Source organism: Apis mellifera, linkage group LG6 (genome assembly GCF_003254395.2).
Source record: "Apis mellifera strain DH4 linkage group LG6, Amel_HAv3.1, whole genome shotgun sequence".
Taxonomy (NCBI): domain Eukaryota; kingdom Metazoa; phylum Arthropoda; class Insecta; order Hymenoptera; family Apidae; genus Apis; species Apis mellifera.
Genome location: NC_037643.1, coordinates 9,256,140 through 9,283,784, shown reverse-complemented (window position 1 = coordinate 9,283,784; position 27,645 = coordinate 9,256,140). Strand labels below are relative to the sequence as shown.

Genomic DNA, 27,645 nt, shown 5'->3' with positions numbered 1-27,645 from the left:
TTAAGAGAAAAGAAATAGCTAATTAAAGAATCTTAAGAAAAATTTACTCCTTCCTTTCCATCATCTCCAATCGCTGTTATCACCAAGATCGTAAATTTCGTACGATCCCTCTATGAAATCTTGGAGATATAGAAGAGTGTTTACGTATTGCAGGGTTGGCTGCTTAAAGATTGGGAAAAAAAAAGAGGGAAAAAAGAAGAGGCACGTTTAAAAATACGCGGAGGACGCGCGTGCGCGAGATCAAGGAAGGTGAGAGGGTGCGGTTCTTGCGGTTCTTGCCGGATTGATGTCTAGGAGGGAAACAATTGTCGTTGCCGTACAGCCGTTCTTAGGTTTTTTTTCCTTTTTTTTTTTTCTTCATTCGGCGACACACCATGCTTGTCGTCACCATGTTGTTTGCCTCCGAGGGGTGGGCTCTCTCTCTCTCTCCTTTTTACCTCACGGATTGAGGGGCGAGTGGAAATAAAGACGAGGGTGCGAACAGGAAGCGATCATCGTTACTAATTACACGGTAATGGCTGTGAAAAGTTTCTTCTTCTTCCGTGGAAATGGGATGTTAATTGTGTTGAAATTATTGTGCTTTTGATAGTAGCACAAGTGATCCTTCTATTCGTCTCAATTTTCGGATTTAATAGGTTTAATAGAGAAGGTAAGAAATTTTAAATATATATTAAATTATCAATTATAGTTATTTCTATTACGTGCAGTTTAAAAGACTTGAGAGAAGAACAGATAATTAAGATAGATTTCATTTCTATTGGGATGAAATTAAGTTTTTAATTCAATTATTTAATTTTCGTGTAAAATTTCCAAAAAATGGTGCTTATCTGTTTATTTAAATATTATTATTTATTCCTCAAAAATATAATATTAGTTACTTGAATTTAAGAAGAACTTGAAGAATAATCATCAGTTTCTATATCCTTCGATACATGGTCAATTTTGAAGATATAACAATACAACAATTTATCTATTAAAAAAAAAATAGAATCTAATTAAACTATTTATTATACCCTCAAAGAGGGCTCGAGAGGCTTCCTTTTTTCTGATTCCTGGAACAGTCATCCCATGTAAACTAAAAAAAGAAAAGACAAGAAGAAACGAAGATTTAAGAAAAAAGCAAAAGCTTCGAAATTTTCCTAAAAAGGGAAAACAAAGGAGGATCGTCCAAGCATCTGCCACGAATTCATCGAACAGCATAATCGGTCATCCGGATGGACAACGTCCGTTTTCTCAATTTCGATTCTACGTTTTTCACCTTCCGAATTTTTCATCGGAGACCCACTGGCCCCCTTTACAAGGGTCAAGGGTTTAACAGCTGCACCCAGGAAGAAACCTTTTACCCCGGGAACTGACCGCTCTCCTATGGGGAACCAGAGGAGGAACAAACCCCTATTCGATGCCCGCGTTACGTAATCCGTGTGCGCGGGATCGTTGGAGCAACGCACGATGGCGGGGCACCGCCATTTTAACGCTTCCAGGGCAAAGAAACTTTTAAACCGTTTAAAATTTCGAAAGAAAATTTGCTTCTTCCCACGTTTCAATATTCAATACTCGATAAAATATTACCATATTGAATATCTCACAATCTTTCAACTGTATCCAAATCTGTGTATCCAAATATTAATTAATTTAAATTTCACGAAACGAGGAAATCGAATACATGATCCGAATCAACTTCCTAAAATTCCATCCAAAATTTCTCTTTTCGTCGATAAGATCAAAATCTGTTAATTCAAAAAAAAAAAACGATCTCTTTTCGTCGATAAGATCAAAATCTGTTAATCGAAAAAAAAGAGAGAACGAAAGAGAAGAAGAAGAAGAAGAAGAAGAAGAAGGATCCTTCCACGAATTATCTCGTGACCGGCGATGGGTGAACGTTTTAATCGGCGTTGAAAATAATTACGAGCCTCCCTTCCACTCTTATAAGACTACCTGTGTTCCCGGTGAAAATTGAACAACGGTTAAGAAGAAGCTGCGCCGAGTAATGATCTCGTTGGCGGTAATGCAGGTGTACGGTATTATAATAATAATAATAAAGGGAGGAGAAGGTTCGAATATATAAGGTGTACCCGAGATCGTGAGTTGTGTGGGTGCGACTGTTTACCCCCGCAGTCGTAGCCCGTAATTATCTTTGTTATTTTTTCATTAAACTTCTATCAATCTACCCTCTTAAAGAGAGAGAGAGAGTATAATTGTGTTTTGTACCCTGCCTCTTTTCCTGGCAGAGAGGGGAGAGAGGAGAATTTAATTTATTTTTAATTTATACCCGGCGATATCTTACCGGGCGATTTTAATTGTTCGTAAGGCGAGATAAGATTCGAGGAAGCGGGCGAGTGATAATATCTTAATAATAATCCAAGTTTCGTTTTCTTTTCGAGGATATAAATTGGGATAAAAATTTGGGATAAAATTTGTCGCAAATGGATTGGAAAAAAAATTGATTCCACTTGATTAAGAGCGATGTTTCGAATTTCTTATTTTCGTTGTTTCATTTGAACGATGAAGGAGAGTCAAAGTGTTTCTATTAAGTTTTAATTCAAACTAGAGTTCAGAATCCCTTCAAACGTGATGCAATCCTTAAAAGTGTCCCCCTAAATTAATTATTCCGATCGTTATCAAAGTTACGCGCATATGTAGGGCACAGGCTTCGAATCTTCGTGTTAATTCTGAACGGAATCCGTATACGCGAAATATTTCTATGGATATCGTTCGATTAATCGATACCAATTTCCATTTCAACAATTATCGCCGTATTTATGCATAATAAAATAAAATTAAAAAAATTAAGAAATTATATTTCTAAAATTAATCTATAATTAGTACCTAATCGATTGGATGAAATAAAAATTACTAAAAATAAGACGTAAGTGTTACAGTTCAACATGCAATGTAAAGTCTCTGAAAGGAGATTTCGATGGAAAACACGCAAAGAAAATATAGGTATGGAATAATTAATTTGACACAGTGTTTCTCAACTATTATATTTGGCTGGATTCGATTCGAAAGCGTGATCTATCGCTGATATATACGAATAGTTGCCCTCTCCTTGATAAAGTTCACCGATGGAGGGGAAAAAGAAAAAAAGAAAAGAAAAAAGAAAAAAATTCTGAAGTTTGTCTTTGAAGACTTGGTATCGAAAGTCTGTGAAAGCACTGTGGGACGCGTGTAAAGGGCATAATGAAAATGGCGTCTGCCTCGTTTCTCTTTTGTCGGGATGAATGTCGCCGGATAGAAAGATCGTCTTTCGGCGAGAACAATTGTATCCTTCTATTTCGTAGCAGAGAACAGGATCGATTAAAACAGAAAGTGGGAGGAGGAAGTGAAATCGAGGAAAAATGGCAATTTTTATTTTTGATGAAACAAATAATTGCCCCTATTTTAACAGATTCAATATATTATACTTGATTAAAATTTTATTACGAAATATCCGAGAAATATAAATAAAATTTTATCGAAATTATAAAATTAAGGATATTTTATTTCGAATTTTGTAAAAACAAACTATAAAACAACTCTGATAAATAACTAAGAATTTGTTGTATCATAATACAATAATTAATTGATTCTAATAATTAAAAAAAAAAACTCAACAATCTAATCTTTCTCTTTTAAAGGAAGATAGGACACGTTTAAAAATATCGTGAATGATCCATTGAATCTGGATATTGATATCGTTTAAATATATCAGGACCGTCTGGTTACACGGCAATAATACCGCAAGTTTTCATATTCGGCAGGGAAGTAAACGGGTAAGTAAACCGTGGAAAGAAAATTCGACTTGGTATCCAGGGGCAACCGGACCCTATCTCATCCTCCCAAGTCCTAAGAGCGTTTCTAGATGTCTTCTTAAGTTGCCGGAACAAACTTCGAGTCGGTAGAACAACGTGTAATGCCCAAAGGGAGGCGAGCGCGAGAGGCGAAAGGAAAAACAGGAAGAAAGAAATTTACTTACAAGAATGGATTACTGTTTCCTCGCTCGGATCCCACCCCTCGATCCCTTCCCGTCTAAATATAAATCTGCCCTTTCGCCTTTTAACCAATTCGCGCGATTCAATTAACAGTGTTAAAATGTTGATCATCGTGTTAACTCGCGTAATTTTCATGTATGTAATTAGAATCTTATCCGACCCAATTAAATTGTTTGATCCTTTTAAATTCTCGATTTTTCCTAAATCAATTTAACAATCTCTTTTTCTTATTTATTTATTTTTCTTTTCGAGCGATGATTTTTTTATTATTATTCGAAAAAGAAAATTTGAGAAATAATTTGTCGCATCTCGTAGTTAAAAAGGATTCAACGCCTTTCCTCTTTCATTCTCTCTCTAGATTTCCCAAGAATGATCGCGGAAATCGTTGGAATCGCGCAATGTTCCCGCAATTTTCCAGAAGCTGGAAAAAAGGAAAAATGGACTATACCGGGGGATCACAATGAGCGATCGTTATGCGTATTCAAAATGGCCTTACCTGGCCAGGGTGTAGCCTATTGTTGACCCTCCACTTTTCAGAAAAACGCGGCCGATTGTGCAAACTGAGCTCACGTGCAGCAACTGCGAGGCGATACGATGAAACCATCCCTTGCACGCCTTTCAATTTCTGGACCACGAGAGAAGGTTAAATCTTTGTCAATGTGTGGATGTTATTTATTTTTACAATTATTATTAATAGAAAGGATCCTTCTGTAAGGCAAAGAAAGGAAAATTTTTAAAATTGAATGCTTCGTTCTTTTTTTCTTTGAAACTTTTATAAATGTCTAATAAAATTTTGGAAATGGAAAAGATTTCAGTTCCATCTTAGAATATTATAATAGTATTTTTATTAAACTATTGAAGTATATACTCTTCAATTTTTCATAATATGCAAAATTTTGCCAAAAAATTAGAGCTGCACTCTTTAGAAAAAGATACTTTTTAAAAATTAATTTAAAAATTTTGATTGTTTTGTAATTAAAAGAGAAGATTGAGAAAGGAAGAGATAATTTATATCATGGTTTATCTCTAAATATATAAGGTCCGATAACACGGGTAGATATTTTCCCATTACACCCTTCGCGGTTTCGAAAAAAGCCACGATACGAAGGATGTGCTATATAGAATGTCGGCATCAGAAACACACATGACAAAACCGATGACTGATGATGCTGGCCACCCTCTTCCTGCACCGAACTTTTGTTTATTCGCATCTCCATCACCATCGATCAATGGCCCCGGCCTTTCGCGCAAAGGCGAAAGAAAACGATGGGAAAGGAGATGTTTCCACGAAGTCGAATACTTTTCCTTATCCATTTGACCATTTTCCACCTTCTACCTCTTCCCATTCCCCTATATCATTGTTTCATTGTCCGTATAGACGGTTTATCTTCTCGTCGAATCACGCGATAAATATTTACGATTCCTAGGAAAAAATTATCAAGACGAAATACCATTAATTTCTTCCTAAAATCTTTCTCAAGTTTCGTCGAGCAGTTGATTTTTACTATAAATATATACAATAATAAATATTTTCTTCCATTATCTATTTATACCCTTTCTCCCTCTAATACTTTTGCATTAACGAGTTAATTAAATTCTATCGATTCACAACGAAATGAAAAGAGAAACGAATTCAAAATTAATGTTAATAAAAGCGCAAAAAGCGTGGAATGAAAACGTCAACGCATCAAGATGCAATATCGTATAAACGAGAACGAGAATATAACGTATGTAGGATAGAAATGGTGGGTGGGTTCCATTCCCTCGTTCGCGATAATGGTGAACCGGAAAGACACTGTTAGAACGAAGGGTGTCTAAGCGCGCTTTCGCTTGGTCGCTGCAAAGAACGATTTATTGATTAGTAGCGGGCCAGCCAATGGCGCATTGGTCAGTTGCACGAAAGCTTCTCTTCGGATACAACCCCAGCCCGAAGGACCGAGGGGGTTGCGTCGGAGAGAGGGTTGCAGCCCCCATAACATCGTACGAGAGAGGGTCCAGCGAGATGTAGCTTATCTCATTCTCGGAAATTATGGTGGAACGATGAAGGGTGCAAGATCTCTCTCTCTTTCTCTCTTTCTCTCTCTATATATATATATATATTCCTGCTTTGGCGGCCATTGCTCGTGCCCTTTAAGCTTCGACGAAAATCTAATATTCCTTTTGATCATGCCGTGTGGTAACGTTGAAGAGAAACTGGAAATTAGTTCTCGCGCTGCTCCGTCGGTAAAGCAATATCCTTCTTTCTGCCTCTAATGGTTCATTTTCCGGCTGTATCCGTGTATTCGATCAGAATTTTAGATCAGAATCAGGAGGAATCAGAATCACGTAACATTTGTTGATCTACTATTTGTCGATACGACTATTTTCGAAATATCTGTGATTTAATTTAACTCAATAATGATTTTTGTATATAACAGAGTCGACATTGAAAATTCTTTTTTCCTCATTTTTATTACTCGTATTCGTATACGTGTTGTGCAAATATACGTGAACTTTATGAACGCATTTTTGACTATATGTACAAATTACGTATAACGATAAAATTTTCTCGCTGCAAAAAAATACTTATCTCATTGGCCGATCGAAATTTTAATACAAAGTATCCACCCAGAGAATCCATGCTCCTCCAATCCTCGACATATTTCAACGCTTACGGTTTTTTACTTATTAACCACTCTCTCCTCATCGGTTCTCTCGGTGGCGCGAAAATTAAAGTAGCTAACGTTCTCGAGGAAAAGGAGAGAAAAAAAAAAAGCCTCGATATCGAGATCAATTATTCACCGATCGAGAAAGCGTGAAACCTTCTTAAGGGTCTCTTAAAGCGCGCACCCTCTTCTTACGTCATCCCCTCCTCCCCCCTTTTCCAAATTTCCCTCCTCAACTCGGGCTTTCGAATTCATCCGTGGTGGTCGCCTCGTCCAAGTTGATCCGGCCGCGATGTAATTAGGATCCAAGCCGCATCAAGTATTTATTCTTTCATTAGGCGGGTTGCAAGGGTCGCATGGGCGATTCCCAAACAGGAAACTTGATCAGTTTCGAAACTTTGCTCGTTTAGTGGGTGAAGCACCAATTAATGCGGACCAACCCCTCCCCCCCCCCTTTCCCTGCCCCAGTTTGATGTATCCCGCGCCATCGCTTTTTCAATAATCCCAGCTGTTTTACTGTACCCGTGATGAGCGCCAGGTGGAGGGGGAAGCTGCAATTTTTATATTTCATTAAATTTTATTTCTTTCTCTTCGATTATGTAAGTTTGTAATATAATATAATTTTCATCGTTGAAGGAGTAAAAATTTATCTATCAATTTTTTCTTCAATTATTTTTGAGAATTAAAACTCGAACTTTTTAATATCGAGAATAACAGTTTTCATGTAAATCGTGAATGTTAAAAATTATTAGATTTGGTGATTCTTTTATGTACATGATTGCGAGATGATCGAGTGTTTGAAATCTTTTTTTACAAGATTTACATGGATCCACATGGTAATGTTGAAGAGCTATTATTGGCGCTAGCCCACATTCCTGAACGAGGTCCAAGGGGATGACGAAAAAAATTAATCCAAAACAGCACGTGACCATCCTGAATGGGGAGTAAGATGTTCATCGAAGCGTGGTTGAAATCGCATCTGCTAGTTGTTTGGCAGAAAAAAAAAAAGGAGAAGAAGAAATCTCAGGTAAGTCGATTTAAATTATTCGGACTCTCGATCCACGTTTTTTTTTCCCCGGCTGTTGCACCTTTCTTGACGCGTGCCGATCGACACATCGACGATTTTCATCGAACATCTGCACTCTTTTGGTAATTTCTAAACCTAGAAATAAAATTCAAAAAAAAAAATAGAGAAAGAGAAAGAGAGAAATACGAACCAAAATATACAATATATTTTCTTCATTAAAGAAAAATATTTTAAATCTAATATATTAAGAAACGATTTCCTTCTAAAATTGGAAGTTTCAGTTTCCGTTCGAGATTAATGATTTTAGAGAAACCATTTACTTACTTTTTTTCTCTCTCTCTTTTTTTTTCCTCCCTTTTGACAGGTCGGTCGGTAGCTCTGTACCAGACACCGATACCGCAGCACGCGTGAAACTATTAAAGAGTTTTCTCCTGTTCGCCACCGAAAGCGAGACAGGGCCCACCCACGCGGACGAAATATAAATCAGTTGGAGCGCGTGCGATTCTTCACGGCCGGATGACCCATCTGTTTCGAGAACTTCATTCTTTCCAATAACTGTCGCCCAACGTTCCTTCGCGCGATTAGCTTGATTTATGTCTATGCATGCTTTCCTCATATCGACGAGCAAGTAGTGTAAAACTCCAATAATCCGACATCCCATGACACGATCATTGACCTTAATTAATTTCGTATGGAGATATTTATATACTTTCTTTCTTTATATATATATATTCACATGTATATACTTTTTCGTTAATTCAACAATTTTCCTTATTGTTTTTCCAATAGTTTCTTAAAAAAAAAGAGAGAAACATATATGCTATAAGTGTAAAGACATGCGTGGAGCATGTTCCAATATTCGATTCCATGATTGATACACTCGAGGAACGACTTATACAGCGATTCTCGTTGTAATCGTCTCGATCGCGATCGATACTTTCTTTTTTTTTTCTTTATTTACGCGCACGTACGTGGCGTGGAAAGAAATACGTAATCCAAGCTATTTTTCTCGCCTCACTGAGCCAGAAGGAAGGAAAGAAGGAAGGAAGAAACGCGTGGTTCGCGATCAAGAGGTGGAAAAGCGCGGGGGTGGGAGAGAGAGAGAAAGAGATAGAGAGACACGTGCTGCCTGTTGCTGCTGCTGCTGCTGCTGGCGTTCGTGGCACGATAAAAAACGATGAGACAAGACCTTCGGATGGAGGTAACGTCGGGGGAGAGTGAGAAGATGTTTACGAGAGCGTAGCTTTGTTCCTAGGGCGGTAGTTTATCACTGGAGAGGATGGGCTATTATTCCTCCTCCTCCAACGGCGTGCGACGCGTGTACCTGTGTGATCCTTCGCCTCCGTTTAACTTTCGCCTCCAATTACGACCTCGTGATGAGATGGATCTTTTTTCTTTTACCTCCTCTCCTTTATCAATCGCAACCCTTTTCCACCTATCGTTTGATTGAAATACGCGTAGCAGCGAGTTCGTCAAAATTTTTCCGTTTCTCGAAAGGGATGTTTCATGAATCTTCAAACTGTCTTAAAAAAATCAATAAATCTCTAAGAAGAGTATTCTTATTTATATAAATTAAATAATTCAACTTTCGAGAATTGAGAATCGAAATTCCTAAAAATTTTCTCGAACAAAATCTTCTCCACGTTTCTTCAACTTGTCCAAATAAAAAAGAAGGGGGGGATGAAACGATGTTAATTAATTTAACCTTAATGCACGGTTCCACGCGTGGGAGAGGAAATGGAAACGCGACCGAAAAAGGATCGAAAAGCCATTTGTAGTTTTGCGGTGTATCGAGGTAAACGTGGTTATAAAACGCGTGAGAGGACGCGGCATATGTGGCCGATCCCCTATTTCCATCCGTGCTCGTCAAACCTCGGGTCGAAACGTTCGGGTGGCGCGCGTATTATGCAGAAAACTTCATTGTTGGATTCTGAATGGCGCGGAGAAGTTGGGCCCACCCCGGACATTTTCGTTTTTACATAACTCTCGGGATTGGAGGGAGGGAGGGAGGGGGACGTGGGTTGCACGAAAATTCGCACCACCGGATCGAAACGATGTTCATCTCGAAAATAGAATATCCCGCGGTGCGGGATGGGCGAATCGATGCATAATCGTGGTGTGGGATTGTGATCGAGGTTTTAGACGGGGTCTCCAACGCACCGTTTTATTATGCAAGTACACAGAGGAGCTTCTTTTATGCCAATTTTGGGATCGAAAATTTATAAAAGTATTCGCGTGATTATAAATTATATAATGGGCAAATTGTTTGCATGTTTAAGTGAAATAACGTAAAATTTATAAATTTATCGGGCTAAATAATTTTGTTAAATTATAGTAATAATATTGTACGAATATTTTTCGTAGTCGTTATATAGTATTATATTATAATAATATAATTGAGTTATCATCTTTGTAGTGAACATTCTTTTCTATAAATGATTATAAATTATAATGGAACAAATCTTTGGATTAAATAATAACATAAAATTTATAAATTTTATAATAACTTCATTAAATGATACGAAGTCATTATGTGCAAAATGTGTTGACACATTAACACGGAATACTTACATAATTATTGAACAAAAGTTTTAATAGATTGAATGAAATCTTTAATTGATCTTTTATTATTTATATTTTAACATTTCAGACTCGAATGCACGATATATCACGCAAAATATCACACGCGAAACATCGAATATCGAAGAAAATTTCTCCGGTAATAATAATCCCAACCCTCCGCGTGTATATCTGGCGTGCACACAAGAAACGGCATAAATCGAGAGGAATACAAACAAAGAGACTGTTCCCCGTATTATTGAAAGACAATCGTCAGGAACGGAGCGACGCCCTCTTATTTCGTTCGAATATCTCGTGCTATTACTTATATTTCGCGATTCGTGTCTCTACGTGTCTCTACGTCGAACAGACTCGAGAAAAGGAGGGGGAGAGGGGAATTTCCGTTGGCTCTCGCGTGATTCTCCTCCGAGTCGAGAGGTCTCTGAATTTTCGGGGAAGACAGATGGCGGTGACGAACAACTTGTTTGAGCTTTCTCCGCTTCCTGAACTCCTCGTTTTCGTTTGTTAATGCGAGCAAGCTGATGTAATGTGTTTGCGAGGATACGATGATAAAATTCTGGATGATGGAATGCAATGATCGAGATGAAGGATAATTGATAGCGGAAGAATAATCGTTTTCGTCGAAAATTAAAAAATTATTTACTTTTAGAGAGAATATCGTTTGTGTTCCAAATGAAAGATACAGATATATGAGAAGAGAACGGATTACGAATATTCGAGGATTTAAAATATAATTGGCTTCAAATTTACGATCATTTGGGAAGAAAAATTAATTTGGAGAGGAGAAATATATTGAAAAACACATCGATATAAATATTTCGAAGTAACAATCGAACCGATCCGATCGAAATTCCTCGAGGGAGAAATCCTTTCGAAGGTTCTGCCCCAGAAAATGAAGAGAGCCTGCTCGTTTTCCGAGGAAAAGATGACCAAGAGGCTCCACGAGGATGGAAGGGAACTGGGGTGGAAAAAAAGTCGGGAGGTCGTAAGGGCGTGGCGGGGTATTTAACCGGCGTCCACCACGTCCTTTCCTGCCTCGAATAATGTTAACGCCTCTGGATTCCGTTTCCTTGCGACAAAGGCCAACTGCCGCCCCGATTGTTCCACTCTTCCGGTGGAAGAGGACCACTGCAACCACCGCCCCTCGTCCCTTTCCCAAACCAGAGAGATCTGCTTTTCCTCCGATCGATCCCGACAATTGTGTCAGATGTCCACACGATGGACGCGAAGGAGTTGAGCGTTCGAGGCGCGCGGCCTTGAATCGCGACGTTACAACAATACTCAGCTCGGACAGTGAGGTAAAAATGGAGATTTAAAAGGGAAGTCGAAGGGATCTCCATTCATTAGTGAACCAAGATCGATAGATCGATGAAATGTGTGAAAGGGATTGTTAGCAAAAAAGAATCGGTTATGTTATAAATGCTTTTTGTGTGCATCACAATGTGTACAATTCGTAAAATTCTCGTTCGTTGAACAATTCACAAGTTTCTTTGGGAGGGACGGTGTTCGATTAGGATCAGTGTCAGAAATTCTCCGTTATTTGTTGTTCTACTTTGATCCATAGATGTATCACATCGTTAAAAATCGATTTACGAAACGTTAAAACCGAGTCATCACACGAATTAAATACTTCCTTCCTTTTCTATCTATATTTATTTAATTTCTGATTGTTTCGAATATATATAATCTATCTCGTAAGAAAAGAAAAGAAAAGAATCTTTCCTCGATTCGTACGACAATCTATATTTATCTATATTTATTTAATTTCTGTTTCACGAATTAAATACTTCCTTCCTTTTCTATCTATATTTAATTTCTAATTGTTTCGAATATATACAAATAATCTATCTCATAGGAAAAGAAAAGAAAAGAACCTACACCTCGATTCGTACGACAAAGATCCCGTATTTTTCCCTTTCCTCCACTTTCCACGCAGATCGTGGGATGCGTCGGTTTACATAATTTTTCCCAGACTCGACGGAATATTCAAAAATCGCAACGCTCGGCCAACCTGCAGAGCAGAGGGAAGAGGGGAGGCTGGAGGGTTGGAGGGTCGAAGGGTGGGGCCGGGAACCCTCGTTCTCTCGTTTTCTTCAAAGGTCGAGCCGCTGGAAATCGTACGGCTTTGTATGGAAATAAGAATGCTCCCTGCGCCAAAGCGTAAAGCCCACGCAGACACACACCGGCGTTGCGTGTCCATCACCCCGTCGAGCGCGATATAAATTCGTGCGCGAACTTCAAAAGGGAGGGAGAGGGGAAGAAAGAGAGAGGGAAGGAGGGTGGAGAGCAGGTATGATTCGAATCGAGCGGTAGGAAAATATTTTTTCGGGCGGAAGGAACCGCGGGAAAAAAAGGAAACGGAGGGCGTTGTGTTTTGTCCGATGGAGAGAGAAACGTCGATGCGCTCTCGAGGATGACTTTGTTGCGATGCGCATTCGAGGTGATTGAGAATGTTGTATCGTTGCAAAGAATTTTTTTTTTTTTTAATCTATCGAAAGAAGAAGTAAATTGAAAAGTGGAGAAGAAATTTGTCGCGTTTATTTTATCCTTTTTTCGGATTGTGCCTTTGTTCGAGTTGAAAGAAAGAAAAAATCGGAGAAGAAAAGAAGTTCTTTCGAAAAAAAATACATATATCGGTTAACAACCGATTCGATAAAAAGATCCATTGATTTTTTTTCCCGAAATAAAAATTTAACAACTCCGATCAACTTGATACATCTATAAACTTTTTTTATGGCAACTTTCGTTGGCAGCCATGCTTGGAATAATAAAAAAAAAGAAGAAGAAGAAGGAAAAAAAAAAGAAGAGGAAGACGAGGGGCGAACTCGTCCAATCTCATTAACCCTTCACTACATGGAATTCAGAAAGGGGTCGGAATTCTAACCCTTCCCGGTAGCCATAGCAACGAGCAAACCCTTCCTTTCGCTATCCCCTTCCTCAGTGTCCAATGGCAACAGCTTCACCTGCTACACTTGATCCCATCGTAAGGTGTATCATGCTCGGCCATTTAACCCTTTATTTTGTGATCGTCGTGTCGCTCGGATCACGTCGTGAAAATTTCTTCGTACCTGCGAAGAAATTTCAATTCAATTAGTAATTAACAGATTATTATTATTACGAATATAATAATTTATGGAAAGTTCGAAAAAATATCGATTATATCGAGAAGAATATTAGATGAGAAAATTGAACCAGTATCTTTTTAATAATATTCCAATGTGATACATTGGCGATAAACGAAACGATCAACATGCTTGCTTGGTCGATAAAACAGGCGACAAACGAAAAAAAAAGAAAAACAACGCTTATGAAATTATCGAATGAGGGAGGGGAGGGAATTTCGCGAATATCCGGGCGCAATTAGAGGGAAGCCATAAGTCGAGTGTCGTTAACCTAACCAGAAGAGAAATTTAATCTCGTTCCAGGCGAGAAGTCCGATTTAATCGCGCCGATCAATTCCCGGAATTTATACACGGCAACTCGAAAGGACTGTGAAAGAAAAGGAAAAAAAAGGAAGAAAGGGAAGAAATTAAAAGTCGGAGCGGCGTTTTCCTTCGCAGGAAAGCGCGAAGGAAAACCGAAACGAGGAGGGTTAATAAGAAAAGCTCGGTCCCTGGGCTCGAAACAACGCTCGGCCGCGACACATTTTGCATTCGAAACTTTAATAAAAGGTGACGTTACTTCGCCCCCAAAACCCTCCGCTCCTCTTTTTTTCTTCCCACCCCTTCGAGCTCTTCCCCCTTTCTCTTCGGCCACCCTCCAAGACGAGCGCCCCAAGGCGATAAACCACCACGGCTCTGTATTTCCCGCGGTAGCTCCTTTTGTCGTGGAAAACCGATGACAACGATATATTATTTCTTCTGTTGGAATATAATTATAGTTACGCTAGCTCGCTCGTGTATTTACGATGTCGAAATTCTTGTTTAGGAAATTTTCTTTCTTTGGAAAAAACACTTCCAAAAAGATTTTATTTTCAAAGTTTATTATCGTTGAAAATATGTTTGAATAAAAGTGTGAAATTTTATATTGATGCAAAATCTTAATCTTCTCTCTCAACAAATAACAAGATGAATTCAGAAATGGAAAAGTAGAATTTTAATCTTTTCAAAAAAAAGAAAAAACGTGGAATTAAATACGGTTGGCGCACGATATTCATCGGTATCTGCGTTCGAAATAAAAAATATTCCCATCGAAACACGAATTCCACGGCACGTATTTTTCCCCCCCCCTCCCCATTTCCACCGGCCTTGTTCACCTTCGATCATCTCGATCTGTGAAAAAAAATCGTTTCATTGTCACCCTCGACAGAGGACGCGTTAAACGCGCGCACAATGGTGGATAACCGATCAGTTCGACCACGATTTAAATAAATAATAACGATCTGATAGAGAGGTGGACGACAAAGATGACCTGTCACAACACTCCACGTCGTTGGAAAGGATTCGAAATCACCGGACGATTCACGTTTTGGAAATATTTAAGTGGATCTTCGATGTTTGGAGAGATAGCAGAGCCGGAGGAGAGATCTTCCCTCAGAGATCTGGAAGAGAACGACGAAGGGCGAAAAAAGGGTTTCCCCCGTTAATCTCGAAAAGGGTACGGGATCGGATGCCACTTATTTCTGGCCCGTGTAAATCGCCAGTCAGAAAGGAGAGAATGTTTCGATAATTGTTCGAACACTATGGGCTGTATTTTACGCTACGACGAACAACTTGTGCGCGGAAAAAGAAAAAAAAAAAAAAAAGAAAGAGATTCTTTAGAAATTTTATCCACCAGTTTTTGATTACATTTTTGATATTTCTCGTTCGTTTAAAGATCGTTTATTATTATTCTACGATGCTTTGAAAAAGAGAAAATTTGATTTTCACCTCGATTCTCAGAAGAGGCATCGATTCTTCGATTCTACGTTGAAGCAATGCTATCGTCGCGACGATAAGTTAACGAGGCGGGCGAAGAGAAATTAGGCAAATGCTCTCTTCTCCCAATGCTAATTGTTGTTTGCTCTGGCAACACGGCAGTTATTCAAGGGTCGCTGGAATTTTACCATAAATCCGAATTCCTCGTTCCTTCGAATACGATCGTTTCCATAATCAAACTCCCCTTCCCCCTTCCTTTTACCTCCCCCAATATAAAATCGAGAGAAAAGGGACAAATTAACCGCCCAAACCTCCCCCCAAACTTCTTTCCCATCCTCTCTAATCGGGCGATTAAAAAATTTATGGCGCACGTTAAAGAAAAAAATCACGCTTAGAAATGAGAAAAATAAAAAAATACAAACCTGCAGAAATAATCTTGAGGGGGAGGAGGAGGAAGGCCGGCGGCTCATTGGCATTCGACGGGTGGACCGTATAAAAAATAGCCTCTCTCCGAGAAGAGGAAAGAAGAGGAACGAAGGGGGTGACGAGCACGACCGACTACTAGGACGCGTAACTAAGAAGAAAGGAGACGTAGGGGAGGAAAGAAGGAGGGAAAGAGGGAAAAAAGGAAAGAAGGAGGAGAGGAGGAAGTCGGACCAAGGTTTGGAAGACAGGGCCGTTCTGCGTTCTCAGGGCGCTAGAGGGATGATGAATATAAAGGCAGGGCAAGCAGTTAGGGTGGATTCAACCCTCTCTGCTCGTGGGGTTGCTCGACGGGCCAAGCAGCAGCTCTCAGATCAATACTTTTTATGCGAGAACCACGGACGGTGGAGGTTGGGGGTGAGAGAGAGAGAGAGAGAGAGAGAGAGAGAGGGTGGTTCGTTCGGATGAGTACGGGAAGGGAGGGAGGGAGGGATAGGCACGCCGAGGTGGAGCAGTCTCTCAGCCTCTCTCTCACCCCCTTCTCACTCGTGCAACCTACTCCTCTCTTACGCTGCCACCCTCTTCTCCTTCTTGGTTCCACGTTCGGCCCACCAACCTTCCATCCACCTTCCTATCTCCCTCCATCCACCCCTCCCTCTTTTCTCTCTCCACGTGCCGGCGTAATCAGGAATATCATTAAACTCTCGGCTTCTTCGCTCGCAAGAGAGTCTTCTTCTTCTTCTTCTTCTTCTTCTTCTTTTTCTTCTTCTTCTTCTCCTCGGATCTTGGAGAGAGGACCGAGCGTCTCCTTTTCTCGCGCTTCACCCCTTCGAGGCCTTCCTCCTCCCTCAGACAAGCCCCTCGTTACCTCCGCGGCGTGCATAAAAATAAAAGGGCGAGGAAAAAGTCGAGAACGCAATCTTAACGATTCGTCGAAGCCTCGCTCTCCTCTCCTCTCCTTTACGCTTTCTCTCTCTCGGCTGCCAGAAGAGAAGACGACGTCTGTTGTCGACAAGTTCGTTTGAAAAGAAGGAGAAACGCGAGCCTCCCCCTCCTCCCTTCCCCGTTTGGAAAATATTCGCGGGACGGGGAACCGCTTTGAATCGTTATTTTCGTTTATTGCCGCGGTATTCGTGGTTACGATTCGAGTACAGATACGAGTTTTCTTTTTTTTTTTTCTCTTTGTTAAGCGATAAGAGTTAACGAGTTAACAAGATCGCGAGTTGATAAATTATTTTACTAGCTCTTCTTCGAAAGAAAAAGATAGATATTTATAGGAAGATTGCAATGAAATTTCACCATTGTTGGAAAAGTCAACAAAAAGATCGGCATAACGAGAGGGAAAATTTCGAAAACGAACCACTCGCTTTCTTCCTTTCAGAATCCTGGTGAAATTTCGAAATCGACTCCGGTCATTTTTTCGTCTTTCTTTTTTTTTCTTCTCCCCCTCTTTTCTTCTCTCTTCTCTTCCTCCGGACACAGCATATCTCGATATTAGGAACGCGAGGAACGAAGGCCAAAGGGAAGGAGGGAAGGAAGCCGTGACCGATTCCTCGATCGAGGAACTGTAAATTCTTCGGCCTCGTGATTTACAAGAGAGCGAGGGCCAAACTTTGAATAACTCTGTGCAATTCCGTGTAAAAACCTTTCCACCCTTGGTATCCTCGGGGTGTAAATTAACCGGCGTCCCTGACGCATCGTCGTAAATCTACAGGTTAGCTAAAACTGGAGCAACGTTCACAATGGGTTTTATGACCGTGTTGCGACGCGATAAATTGCAAGCCGTTTTACCTACGCGACCCTGACCATCGCGTAGCCGCACAATTTGCAAACTGGGGATCGTCGAGGCCAGCCTCCATCTGGTCACGAAAACTCGCTCGAACTTTCTCGAGGGACTGTATTTTCCGGCCCGGTTTCCGTTTATTTAGGATTTTGCGCAACCAAAGAATACGCTCCTTCTTCGCTCTGGTGTAATAAGCAAATTGAAATTTTGAATTTATGGCTGTCGCACACCATTGTTTCCGAGGGAGAAGGGAATTTTGTTCGTTGACAGATTGATGAGAGAGACTTTAATAACTACAATGCGCCGTCGTTTATCAAAATTTTTACGAACTTATTAGCTAGAAAAATTTGAATAAACATCTGTCTCGAATAGACGCGTGTATACTTTATATAAAAATTTTTAATTCGATCAAACTATTCTATAATATCCTCTGAAATATCACCTGCCATTTAATTAAAATCGAAAAATTCCTTTCTTCCAAAAATCATTTCCAATTCTCATCTCTAGTTCCTCCTCTTGACCAAACCTCATAATTCGTCGTGTCGATCCCATATTCTCTTCTTGCAGAAAGAAAATTTCCATATCCGTCCGAGAATCCTGTTATATAAATTTAACGGATCCCTTTCGCCCTCCAAGTGGCAAAGTCACAGGCCCTCTGCATCCTCGAAACGAAACGAGGAACGAATTTAATCCCAGCCGCGTTTACGGAGGATGGATAGAGCGAGAGGGAATCTCGAGAGCAGATGCGTGTCCCGGAAAGATTCGAGATTCGAGATATCCCGCCAATTTCTTCTGCGGGTTGTCAATATCTGTAAGGGCCGGGACAATGGGTGAGGGGTAGGCAAGGTCTCTAAGATACTCGCTCAAGCTGAACAATAACATATTGCAGAACTCCTAGTAGGTATCCTATGACGCTCGTGTGTATATGTGTGTGTGCGCGCGCGTACCTCGAGAAAGCGACGGGAGGAAGTGAAGCAGGAGGGGGTGTGTGGCCTTATGTAGCCGAGGGTACCTGTTTCCACTCGAGTTGTAACTTGTTGTGCGTACACGTAACCGAGAGATATGAATGAGAGTCTCGATTCCGGAGTCTCTTGATTATGTTATGTGAATACTTTGAATTTGTTTTTTGGATTCAATTTCGTGCATCCTTTCTCTTTTTTTTTATTCTACGATTACTTGTTGATTTATTTTTATTTATTTCAGAAGAGGGGATCGAAGAATGATAAATTATTTCCAGTTTAAAGTGTATACTGAAAAGGACACTTTTGAGAAGATTTAATTTAAGTAAATAATAATAAATCGATTTGTATAAGGCAATATCTCTTTCTGAAACAAAAATGGGCAATTTTTGAAAATTTATAAAAGTAATAATTTTCAAAGTGACGATAAAAGGAGCACGTGAGAGGTAAATAAATAATGAAGAAAAAAAGATGATAAGGTTGGCGGAGGATGAAATTAGTGACGATCGAATGCAAAATACCAGGATGGAGGATTCGGCTCGATGTTGAATAAGAGGAGAAATCGTATAAATCGGGGTGGTTTCCGCGAACCGAGCCTTCCAGGTTCTTGCATTATACTCGCTCGAGTTCCTCGCCCTTCTAACAAATGGTTTCTGAAAGATGTGGCAATCCCGGGAGAGAGAGAAAAAAAGAGATTTCAAAGACGAGAGAAATTGAAAAAATGAGGGTTGAACAGGTAGAGGTTACGTAACTGGTGGTCAAGAGGAAGGAAACTATAACATGCACTATATATATTCCACACTATCGAAATAATCGCGCAAAAATTGAATTACAATTAATTAAAAGAAAAAAAGAAAAAAGAAAAAGAAGAAATTTTAAAGAATCAAATGTTCTTCTGAGTTTGAAAAGAAATCTAATTTAAAAATTATTCGAAACTCGATCATCTCCGCTTCAAATTCTTATCAATTCATTTCTCCAACAATTTCTCGAAAAGATCGACGTATCGTCGGTCAGCAACGAATAGCCCAGGTACACGTTTCTTTCCCTTCTGAAAGCGAAGAAGAGAAGGAGTTTTAAGGGAGAAGAGGGGGCATTTAAGCAAAACAAATTACAAAAATTATACGAAGGGTGGTGGATAACCTTCGAAAAAAGGATTCGAAAGAATGGGAAAGATTACATTTTCCTTTTGCCGGGCGAAAGGGAAGCCTCGTGCACAACAACAACAACCCGGCAATTATATCATTCCTATCCGCATCCGTGGAAGTCGAATACAAGGTATACACTTGCGGGCCGCATTCCACGTCGGATAATAACCGATTCCCTCCGCCTCTGTCTCTGATGACTTCGACCTGGCCGAATCCGTCAGTCAATCAGCGCCCCAGGTAAGAGAAACTTCTTCTCTCTCGTCGAGGGAGGAAGAGAAGGCAATCTGTGGATTATCCAAACGCGCAAACGACGGGATGGGCTGTGTGGGCGCACGCCTCACCGATATTTTCCACGTTTCCTTTTTTTTCTTTCTTTCTTTTCTTTTTTTCGCATGGAAGGAGTCAAGACGAGAGGAGACGAGGCAGAGGAATATTATCCAGGCAAAGGAACTGACGCCGCGATTCCTGCAGGGAACAAAAGGGAAAGATATCCGTGCGTTAGGGTTATTCATTTTGCACTAATAACCGTGAAGTTATTTGCCTGAATCGTGGACGAGATGCTTGGAAATGCGAAACAACGAGATGAGTGAGTCGAAAGTTCGCCGCGTATATATATATATATATATATATATATATATATATATATATAAAACGGTCGATTTGAGGGGTTGGCGCGGAGGAAGAGGGAGGTTGCGGAAGATGAAACGTTCGAGGGATCGAAACACGCTGCTCTTTGTGAGTGTTGAGAGAGTTTAAGAGAAAGGTATGATTTGTATCGTTTTTTTTTCCTTTTTGAGGGTAGAAAGTTATTTGGATTAAATTTTTTTTTTTCATAATATAAATACTCGAGATCTCTCGTTTGGGAAAAAATGTTAAAAGTTAAAGTGACTGGAAAAATGAAGTTTTTAAATTAACAATCGTGAAATATCACAATTTCCTCTATTTATTTTTGCAAAATATTCTATTTATTAAAAAAAAAAAATGCTGAGAATATTGTAGAATTTATATATTAAAATTTTGACTCACGCGACAACGGAACAGTTTCAACGATGTTCGACGATTGTTTGAAAAATTGAATTCATCCATAAGATAGCAATCGTGTTCCTCCACCCACTCTCGAAGGAAAATCAACGGACGATTCAGCCACGAGCCACAATGCTCGATTTTCCCTCGCACGACACAATTGATCTTAAGACACGCGCTCCTGTTTATTCGATTCTGAATAAGAACGCACGCCGCGTTTCTTAATGCACCCGCGCGATTTCAATGGCAGCTGCGCCAGGTTCATTGTTGAGTCTCTCGAAATCCTCGATCCTTCCTTCGATTCCCTTCGAGACAGATCGGCGGGGAGATCTACGCGCAGCTTTTGGTGACGAATTAACCGATACTCTTGGGACACGAACTATACTGACTTGCAACTCTGACTTCGAAGAGAACGGTCGTTAATCGATGGAGAACGATTCTGAAAGATGTGGAATTCGATGAAAGTGCATTTTTTTCTTAAAGATTTTACATTCACACCTCAAGAATATATATTCTAAATATTAGAAATAGAGAAAAAGTATATATTATTTCCTGGAAATTGATTATCAGATAAAAATATTCGAATCAAAGCTATGGAATATTATTGCAATTCGTTTCACAAAGAGTTAATTTTTTAAATATTTGATTATTCAATCATATTCATTGAACATTTTATACTATTACCATAACAAAAAATATGTACAACAACTTTCTATATATTTTCTATAATTAATTTGAACGTTCAAATTTCACATTTCTCGTCTTCCTTCCTTTCCGCGTCAGGGAGCCGAGGAAAAAATGTTTCAAAGAAGAATTTTCGCAACGATGACTCGTACAAATTTCTCTGAACAACCTTTCAAACAATCAACGGCCGTATTCTCCAAAAGTGAAGAACCTCACGCGCCATATGTTGACCGTGAAATCTCCACGGAGCAGTGGCTTCCGTAAGGTGCGCGGATGACTTCGAGGTTTCACGTGGATCCGCGAGGAATCCTCGTCGCAACCTGGAAGATCTTCGTCAACGCATTCATCATCGTGGTGTGTGTGTCGGGACGCGTGGGCGAGCCGTCTCTAAAATCGCCCTCCGTGGTCGAGGAGGGCGAGAAACGTGTATATATCGCCCGCCTCCCTTCCCTCCCTTTCCCTCGCTTAACGATGCGTTTTATGCCGGCGTTAAAACGTTTCTCGCAAAAAAAGCGTGTCCGCGTGAACGTGGACGGAGCAACAAGGAGAGGGGAGGGACAAGGATGGAGGGCGCGTAATGATCTTGGAAATGATTTACAGTTTCTCCTCCCCGCGGTTTCGGCCTTCTTTTCTTCCTACGCAAAAAGATGAAACGATAGAGCGATGCGTTAACGATTTCGCCCATTGTCTATACATCTTTCGAGGAGATGGAATATAAAAGGGAAGTCGTCATTAAGAAGTATAGAATACTTCATTTCTCGGCGTATTCGCCGAGTTTTTATTCTTAATCGAAAGAATTTGATTCTGGAAACTCCCGTTTGTCGGTTTCCGACAAACTTTTCAACTTTTCGAAAATTGGTGCGGATACTTTCTCAACTTGGCGTCCATATGGTGGACGATAGATGGAAATCTTTCTTTTTTTTCTTCCTTCGAAGATTCCTCTTGGAAGATCCCTTCGAGCGTAAATACTTTATTCGAGATTATCCTTCTGTTCAATTGTTGGGCGTTATTTCGAAGATGATTTGAAAATTAAAAATTTCTTACCTCGTTGAAGTTGATAAAGTTTCAAAATCAATTTATATATACAATAACTTTAAGTTTTATTTATAATAAGAATTCTTTTTTCAATTTTGTTATCAATACATACCGATTCTTCAATCTGTTCCATCATTCATTCATCGTCTCCATTCATTCGTAAGACAAACTCGGCGAATTATCTCTTCGATCACAGAGACGAGAAGAAGGTTGATTTCGCGCGAAATGGATACACGACAGAGTGCATTAACTTGGACGAAAAGCGGCGGGCAGGTGAGTTATCCGTGGATCGCGGGTCTGGATTCCTCTTCTTCGAGGCTTCTATAAAAGGATGTTGCCGGCTGTTGCGCGAAACCTTTCTCTCTCTCTCTCTCTCTCTCTCTCTCCCTTCCTTTTGCTGGAAGGTTACAAAAGTTCCAATATATCAAGTGCAGTCTTTCGAGGAGAGGCGAAGAGGGGATTCAGGAAGCGTGAGAGGGAGTGGAGCGCGGTTCAAGGGGGTGGCTAGGCAACAATGACAACCCCTCCCGATGCGCATCAATATCCTCGCGTCGGATGCCACATATTTTTGCCGATACAAATGACGCCACCTCGAGGACCAATACCTGCCTCGTAGTCCTTCGATCATCCGTGACCCGATCGCCCTCTCCGCCTTGGGATTTTTTCTCTCTCTCTCTCTCTTTTTTTTCTCTTTTTTCTCCTTCCCTTCCTTTCTCCCGAAATAATACCCTTCCTTTAACCGGAGGACACTATTTTTCGTTGCACAATGTCAACAGATGATTAAGGGTCAACGTCGATGGAAACCCTTAAGAAAAGTGGAAAAAATTTATTCTTTCTTTCGTATTGGCGTTCGTACGAGACGAGTGCCCGTTTCAGATTTGTTTCTCCCTTTTTCCGTCGTAATCGATGCTTTCCTCAATCCGGTTAATTTGCCATCTTTATTCATTCGTTTATATTTTAAATGGAATTCTCTTTCCATTCTTGAGAAGGGAAGAATAAAAATTAAAAATTTACAACGATCGTATAATAACGAGCTAATAAAGTATAAAGTGAAAGTAATTAAATTAGATTAAAAATTACAATTATTTTCACAAAGTCGAATAATAATTTCGATATGTTTGGACGAACAAATTCTCGTGGCGAAAAAGAATCCTGTTCCTGGAAGGATCCACGATAGGTGCACGATCCTATGTGGATAAATTTCACTGGATCCGTGCGGGAAATCTATCCCGGGGGCGGCTATAAAAGTGTTACGAGTACGGCTGTCAGCGGCGCCATAATTGAAGATTAATCGTCGGTGTGGGTGTCAAGGCTGATCGCCAAAGTAAAAAAAAAAAAAAAAATGCAGCGAAAGGGAAGAAAAGAAAAAAAAAGAGAAAAGAGAAAAAAAGGGCACGTTGTCGGGTCGGAGAACTCGAACTCGGGTTCTCCAGCTTTTGTCAACCGAGGACAATCACTCACAGATTAGAGCGAGAATTTGCGAGAAGTGGGGAGGAAAAAATCTCGATCTTTTACATTTACGATAGGATCCACTTCTATTCAGGGACATCGTGAAATATCATCGTCTTAGCGGGAAATAATATCGTAAAATGAGATCCTTCCCCGGTCCAGGATCTCGAGGTGTCACGTAGCTCGTAATTATTACGAATTTTTTTACAGATTCCCAGATTAATGGGAAAGCAAGATTTGAAATGATAATTCTTATCGAGGATTAAAATTTTTATCTCATCCTTTAAATTTTTGATCTTATTGTTTTGGACAATTTTTTTTTTTAAAGAAAATTGTTCAACGTATAAAATAATATACGAGAAACTGTTTTATATGAATGAACACTTGTATGCAACATGGTTAACAAGTTCGCTAAAGCGTTGTTTCCTACGAATGTGAGATTACAAGGCTGGCATAGGTCAAGAAGGCGTAACTTCTCGTACGAAACCGGATGTTCGTATGGTTGAAACACGAGACAGGTCTAATTTCTTCGACGACAGTGTTCGAAAAAGACAAAAAAGAAGAAAAAAGAGGGAAAGGAAGAAAAGCTCAAAGATGCGTGGAGAAAAGTCGGATCCTTTGACCATGAGGCTGGTGGTAGTAAAAAAAAAAAGAAAAAAAAGGGAGGACAGGAAATTATAAGTCAAGCTTCGAGTAGTCTCACGGTGTAGCATCGTTTTGCAACGACAAAAAGCATAGGTAAGAGAAATTCGAATGAAAGAATGAAAGTTTCTAGGAAAATTTCTTGCGTACAACGGATATAAATAAAATCAACTGAACGATCGTTAAATCTTCCTTAATTCGTTTCTTAAAAATTAATAATTCATAGTTTGCATTATTAACATTAGAATATATCAATACCTATAACATTTTCTTATTTCGTTCAACAGACCTTGAGATCATTTGATCATTAAGCCATAATAAAATGAAGTTACGTCGGAAAATCAATATCGTATTCATTTTTTTTTTTTTTTCCATTTGTTGTCTCATCAAGAGTTGAGAGAAATGCACGAGAACACGTCGTTTCGATGGAATAAGTAAGTCTTTATTCTCGACCGCCATCCATTATGATCTCAGGTGACACCATTAGACAGCTTTGCGTCTATCCTCGAGCTGCTATCTCCCCTTGAGAACTTGTGTCTCGCATACGCCTAACTTTTCCTCGGATAAATTTGTCTTTGCCACCCTCCGCTCTTGCAAAAGAATCCTGTGCAAAGATAAAAAGAAATGGCAATTAATAACTTCTCTGACAATGCGTCCTATCGTTCGACAAAAACAGTTTCTAATTTTTTAAATGTGAAATTTCACTTCCAATACAATTCTATATCTCACTAGGTCTCTTGTTAACCATTTGAAAGGCAAACAAGCGTGATCGATCTATGATAAGTTAGTCTAAAAATGTCATAAAGTCAAATTAAGCTGGTCTCAATGAAGATCGAGACATTCTTTGACAAAAATACAATGGCACTGTTCGATATTTTTCGATCGAATATTTGCAAAGAGACATTTAAATGATTAACCAATAGCAGAAAAATTGCAACAAATTTTTGAAAAAGTTATATCCTAGCGATATTAATCTTTAAAAAATATTCTCAAATGTATTCTCGCAAAATAAACAGTTTTAGAAATAGGACGAATCATTGTACCAAAAAAATTACAAACGCGAGACTGAAACAATCTTTCGATCGAATTCATCCCTTACAATTATAGCTTTACAATTGGTACACGATCATAGTTATACAAACTCGAGCTCTATATATGTAATTCTCGTTGCATTGCCTCTATCCAACGCAGCCGATAATGCGCTTTGATAGCGCGTAACATCTGGGTGACACCTCTTTGGAAGCTGAAAATTATCATTATCATCGGTCATTGGACAGCTTATAAACGATCAGGCCGAGAAGCGACGAGGCGACAGTTGCGCAAATGCGTGGTCAGCCTGTCAGCCTGTTAGTGGTCTGATGGCAGATGTTGAAATGCTGGTTATACGCACGACACATCGCGGTGCATGGCATTTATGGTTTCTGTTTCACGATTTTGCACCTATTATTATATTTTTCTTTTAAGTATCTATATTTAATCCATAAATGTTCGATTCGATTCTTTCAACGCCTGAAATATAAACTTCTCATGATTTAAGGTCTAAATTTCTTATTTGTGCCAATTCCACTAATTATAATTTTATTCTCCATAGACAAGTACATTTTTTCCACTAATTTAGATCTTTACTTCATTCATCCAATCAAATATTCAAAATGTTTATCAATGAAAATAAAATTTAAACAGACCAGATTATCCATTCAAATTTAGAATTAATAAATAATCTCTTTTCAAATTTTATCTTACATTCATCTCATATATTCAATCTCAATCAAAAAATAGAAAAAATAAAATGAACAGACTCATCATGCTTTATCATTCCAATAAAGTCGAAACAAAATTATTTTGCAATCAACTTGCTACTTGTTAAAAGAATAAGGAACATTGTGAACATGACACAAGATTCCTCGAATTTAGAAACAAGAACTTGATCTATTATTGATGCAATACCTTCACCATATGCACAAAAGGACAGAGGGTGTTTCATGCTGGGTTAAAAATGATGGTTTCCTTTCCGAAAACTGAAGTTGCAATAGAAGCTTGTTGCGTTGGTTTCTGATTTTAACAATAGACATTCCAAATGGTTCTCATTATTGGCTGCGGTACCACTGAGCCACGATTTCCTTTAGAAGAATGACCTGAGTTAAGACTTGTGAGTCAAATAAGGGTTACGAGTCAAGGGTGGATTTTTTGCCGTGCCCTAATAAATCAAATGCGCGTTAACTTGGAAATCTTGTAACTGGTCGTATCGTTTGTCCGCCTTCTGAAATTCCGGATCTCTGTCGCACAAAATCTGGTCACCTGATGACGTATTCGTTCCGCGATCCTTGTTGAAATATCAAACACGTGTTACAGGATACCGTTGAAAGATGTTTGGTATCTTGTAAGCGGATGAATGACCAAAGATTTCTTCTCTTACTAATTAGATCCTCTTTGGATGATCATTGGTATTTTTATTTCGTTAGTTTTTGTGAATATCTGTAATAATAAATACGAATTTAATTTGTTTTTTTTTCTTTTTATATAGAATCATGTTTAAAAAGATTGATATTGATTTTTTTTTATGTAATATAGAGTGTCCCAAAATTAATGCAAGATTTGAATTAAATATAAAAGAGAGTTTTCAATTTTTAGATATTTATTTTTTAAGTGAATCATAAAGTACGTAGGATAGGGTTATTTATGGAATAACATATCAGGCAAATGGCCTCCACAGCTGATACATACGCACCTTTTCGTCCAAATTTTTCATGACCTTTCTGCATAATTGTGGCTGAATTTCGTTGATGCAGCGTTTAATTTCCTCTTGTAATGCACATGTGGTTGTGGAATTGTTGACATAGATCTTCGACTTCAAATAACCCCATAAGAAGAAATCTAATGGTATTAAATCACACGATCTAAGAGACCAATTCTGATCACCAAAACGAGAGAGTACACGATCAGGAAATGTCTCATATAATAATTGAATTGTTTCATTGGTTCTATGGCGTGTAGCATCGTCTTGAAACCATATATTGGCCACATTAATATCATCCAATTTCGGCAGAAAGAACTATGTCATCATGTCGCGATATTGAGCACCATTAATAGTTGCTGCTTGATCAGCATCATTTTCAAAAAAGTATAGTCCAATGATAGACCTCCTGTCCAAAATCCGCATCAAACACGTTGTGGGTGCATTTATTTTAATCACACATTCTCCGAAACATGGCAATTTTGGCGATTAACAAAGCCATCGAAGTGAAAATGTGCTTCATCGTTTAGGATTATTTTGCTTGAAAAACCAGCATCCATTTTTTGATGATTAATAATCCATTTCACGAACTCTCTTCGCTGTTCATGGTCATTAGGCTTCAGTTGTTGTATTAATTGAATTTTGTAAGCATGAAGACACAGATCTTTCGTGAGTATACGCTGTAGAGA

At 39.2% G+C, this 27,645-nt stretch overlaps 1 protein-coding gene across 1 annotated transcript in view; it reads right to left on the bottom strand.

The window, feature by feature from the left end:
• Positions 1-27,382, bottom strand: part of LOC100576304 (potassium/sodium hyperpolarization-activated cyclic nucleotide-gated channel 1-like) — a 38,912-nt gene extending 11,530 nt beyond the window's left edge. The window contains exons 1-2 of the mRNA XM_026441401.1: positions 27,304-27,382; positions 26,951-27,222 (exon numbers count right to left, since the gene is read on the bottom strand). Of these exons, the coding sequence (XP_026297186.1) occupies positions 26,951-27,222; positions 27,304-27,382 (351 nt within the window). The remainder of the gene's footprint in view (positions 1-26,950; positions 27,223-27,303) is intronic.
• Between the last annotated feature and the right edge of the window lie 263 nt (positions 27,383-27,645).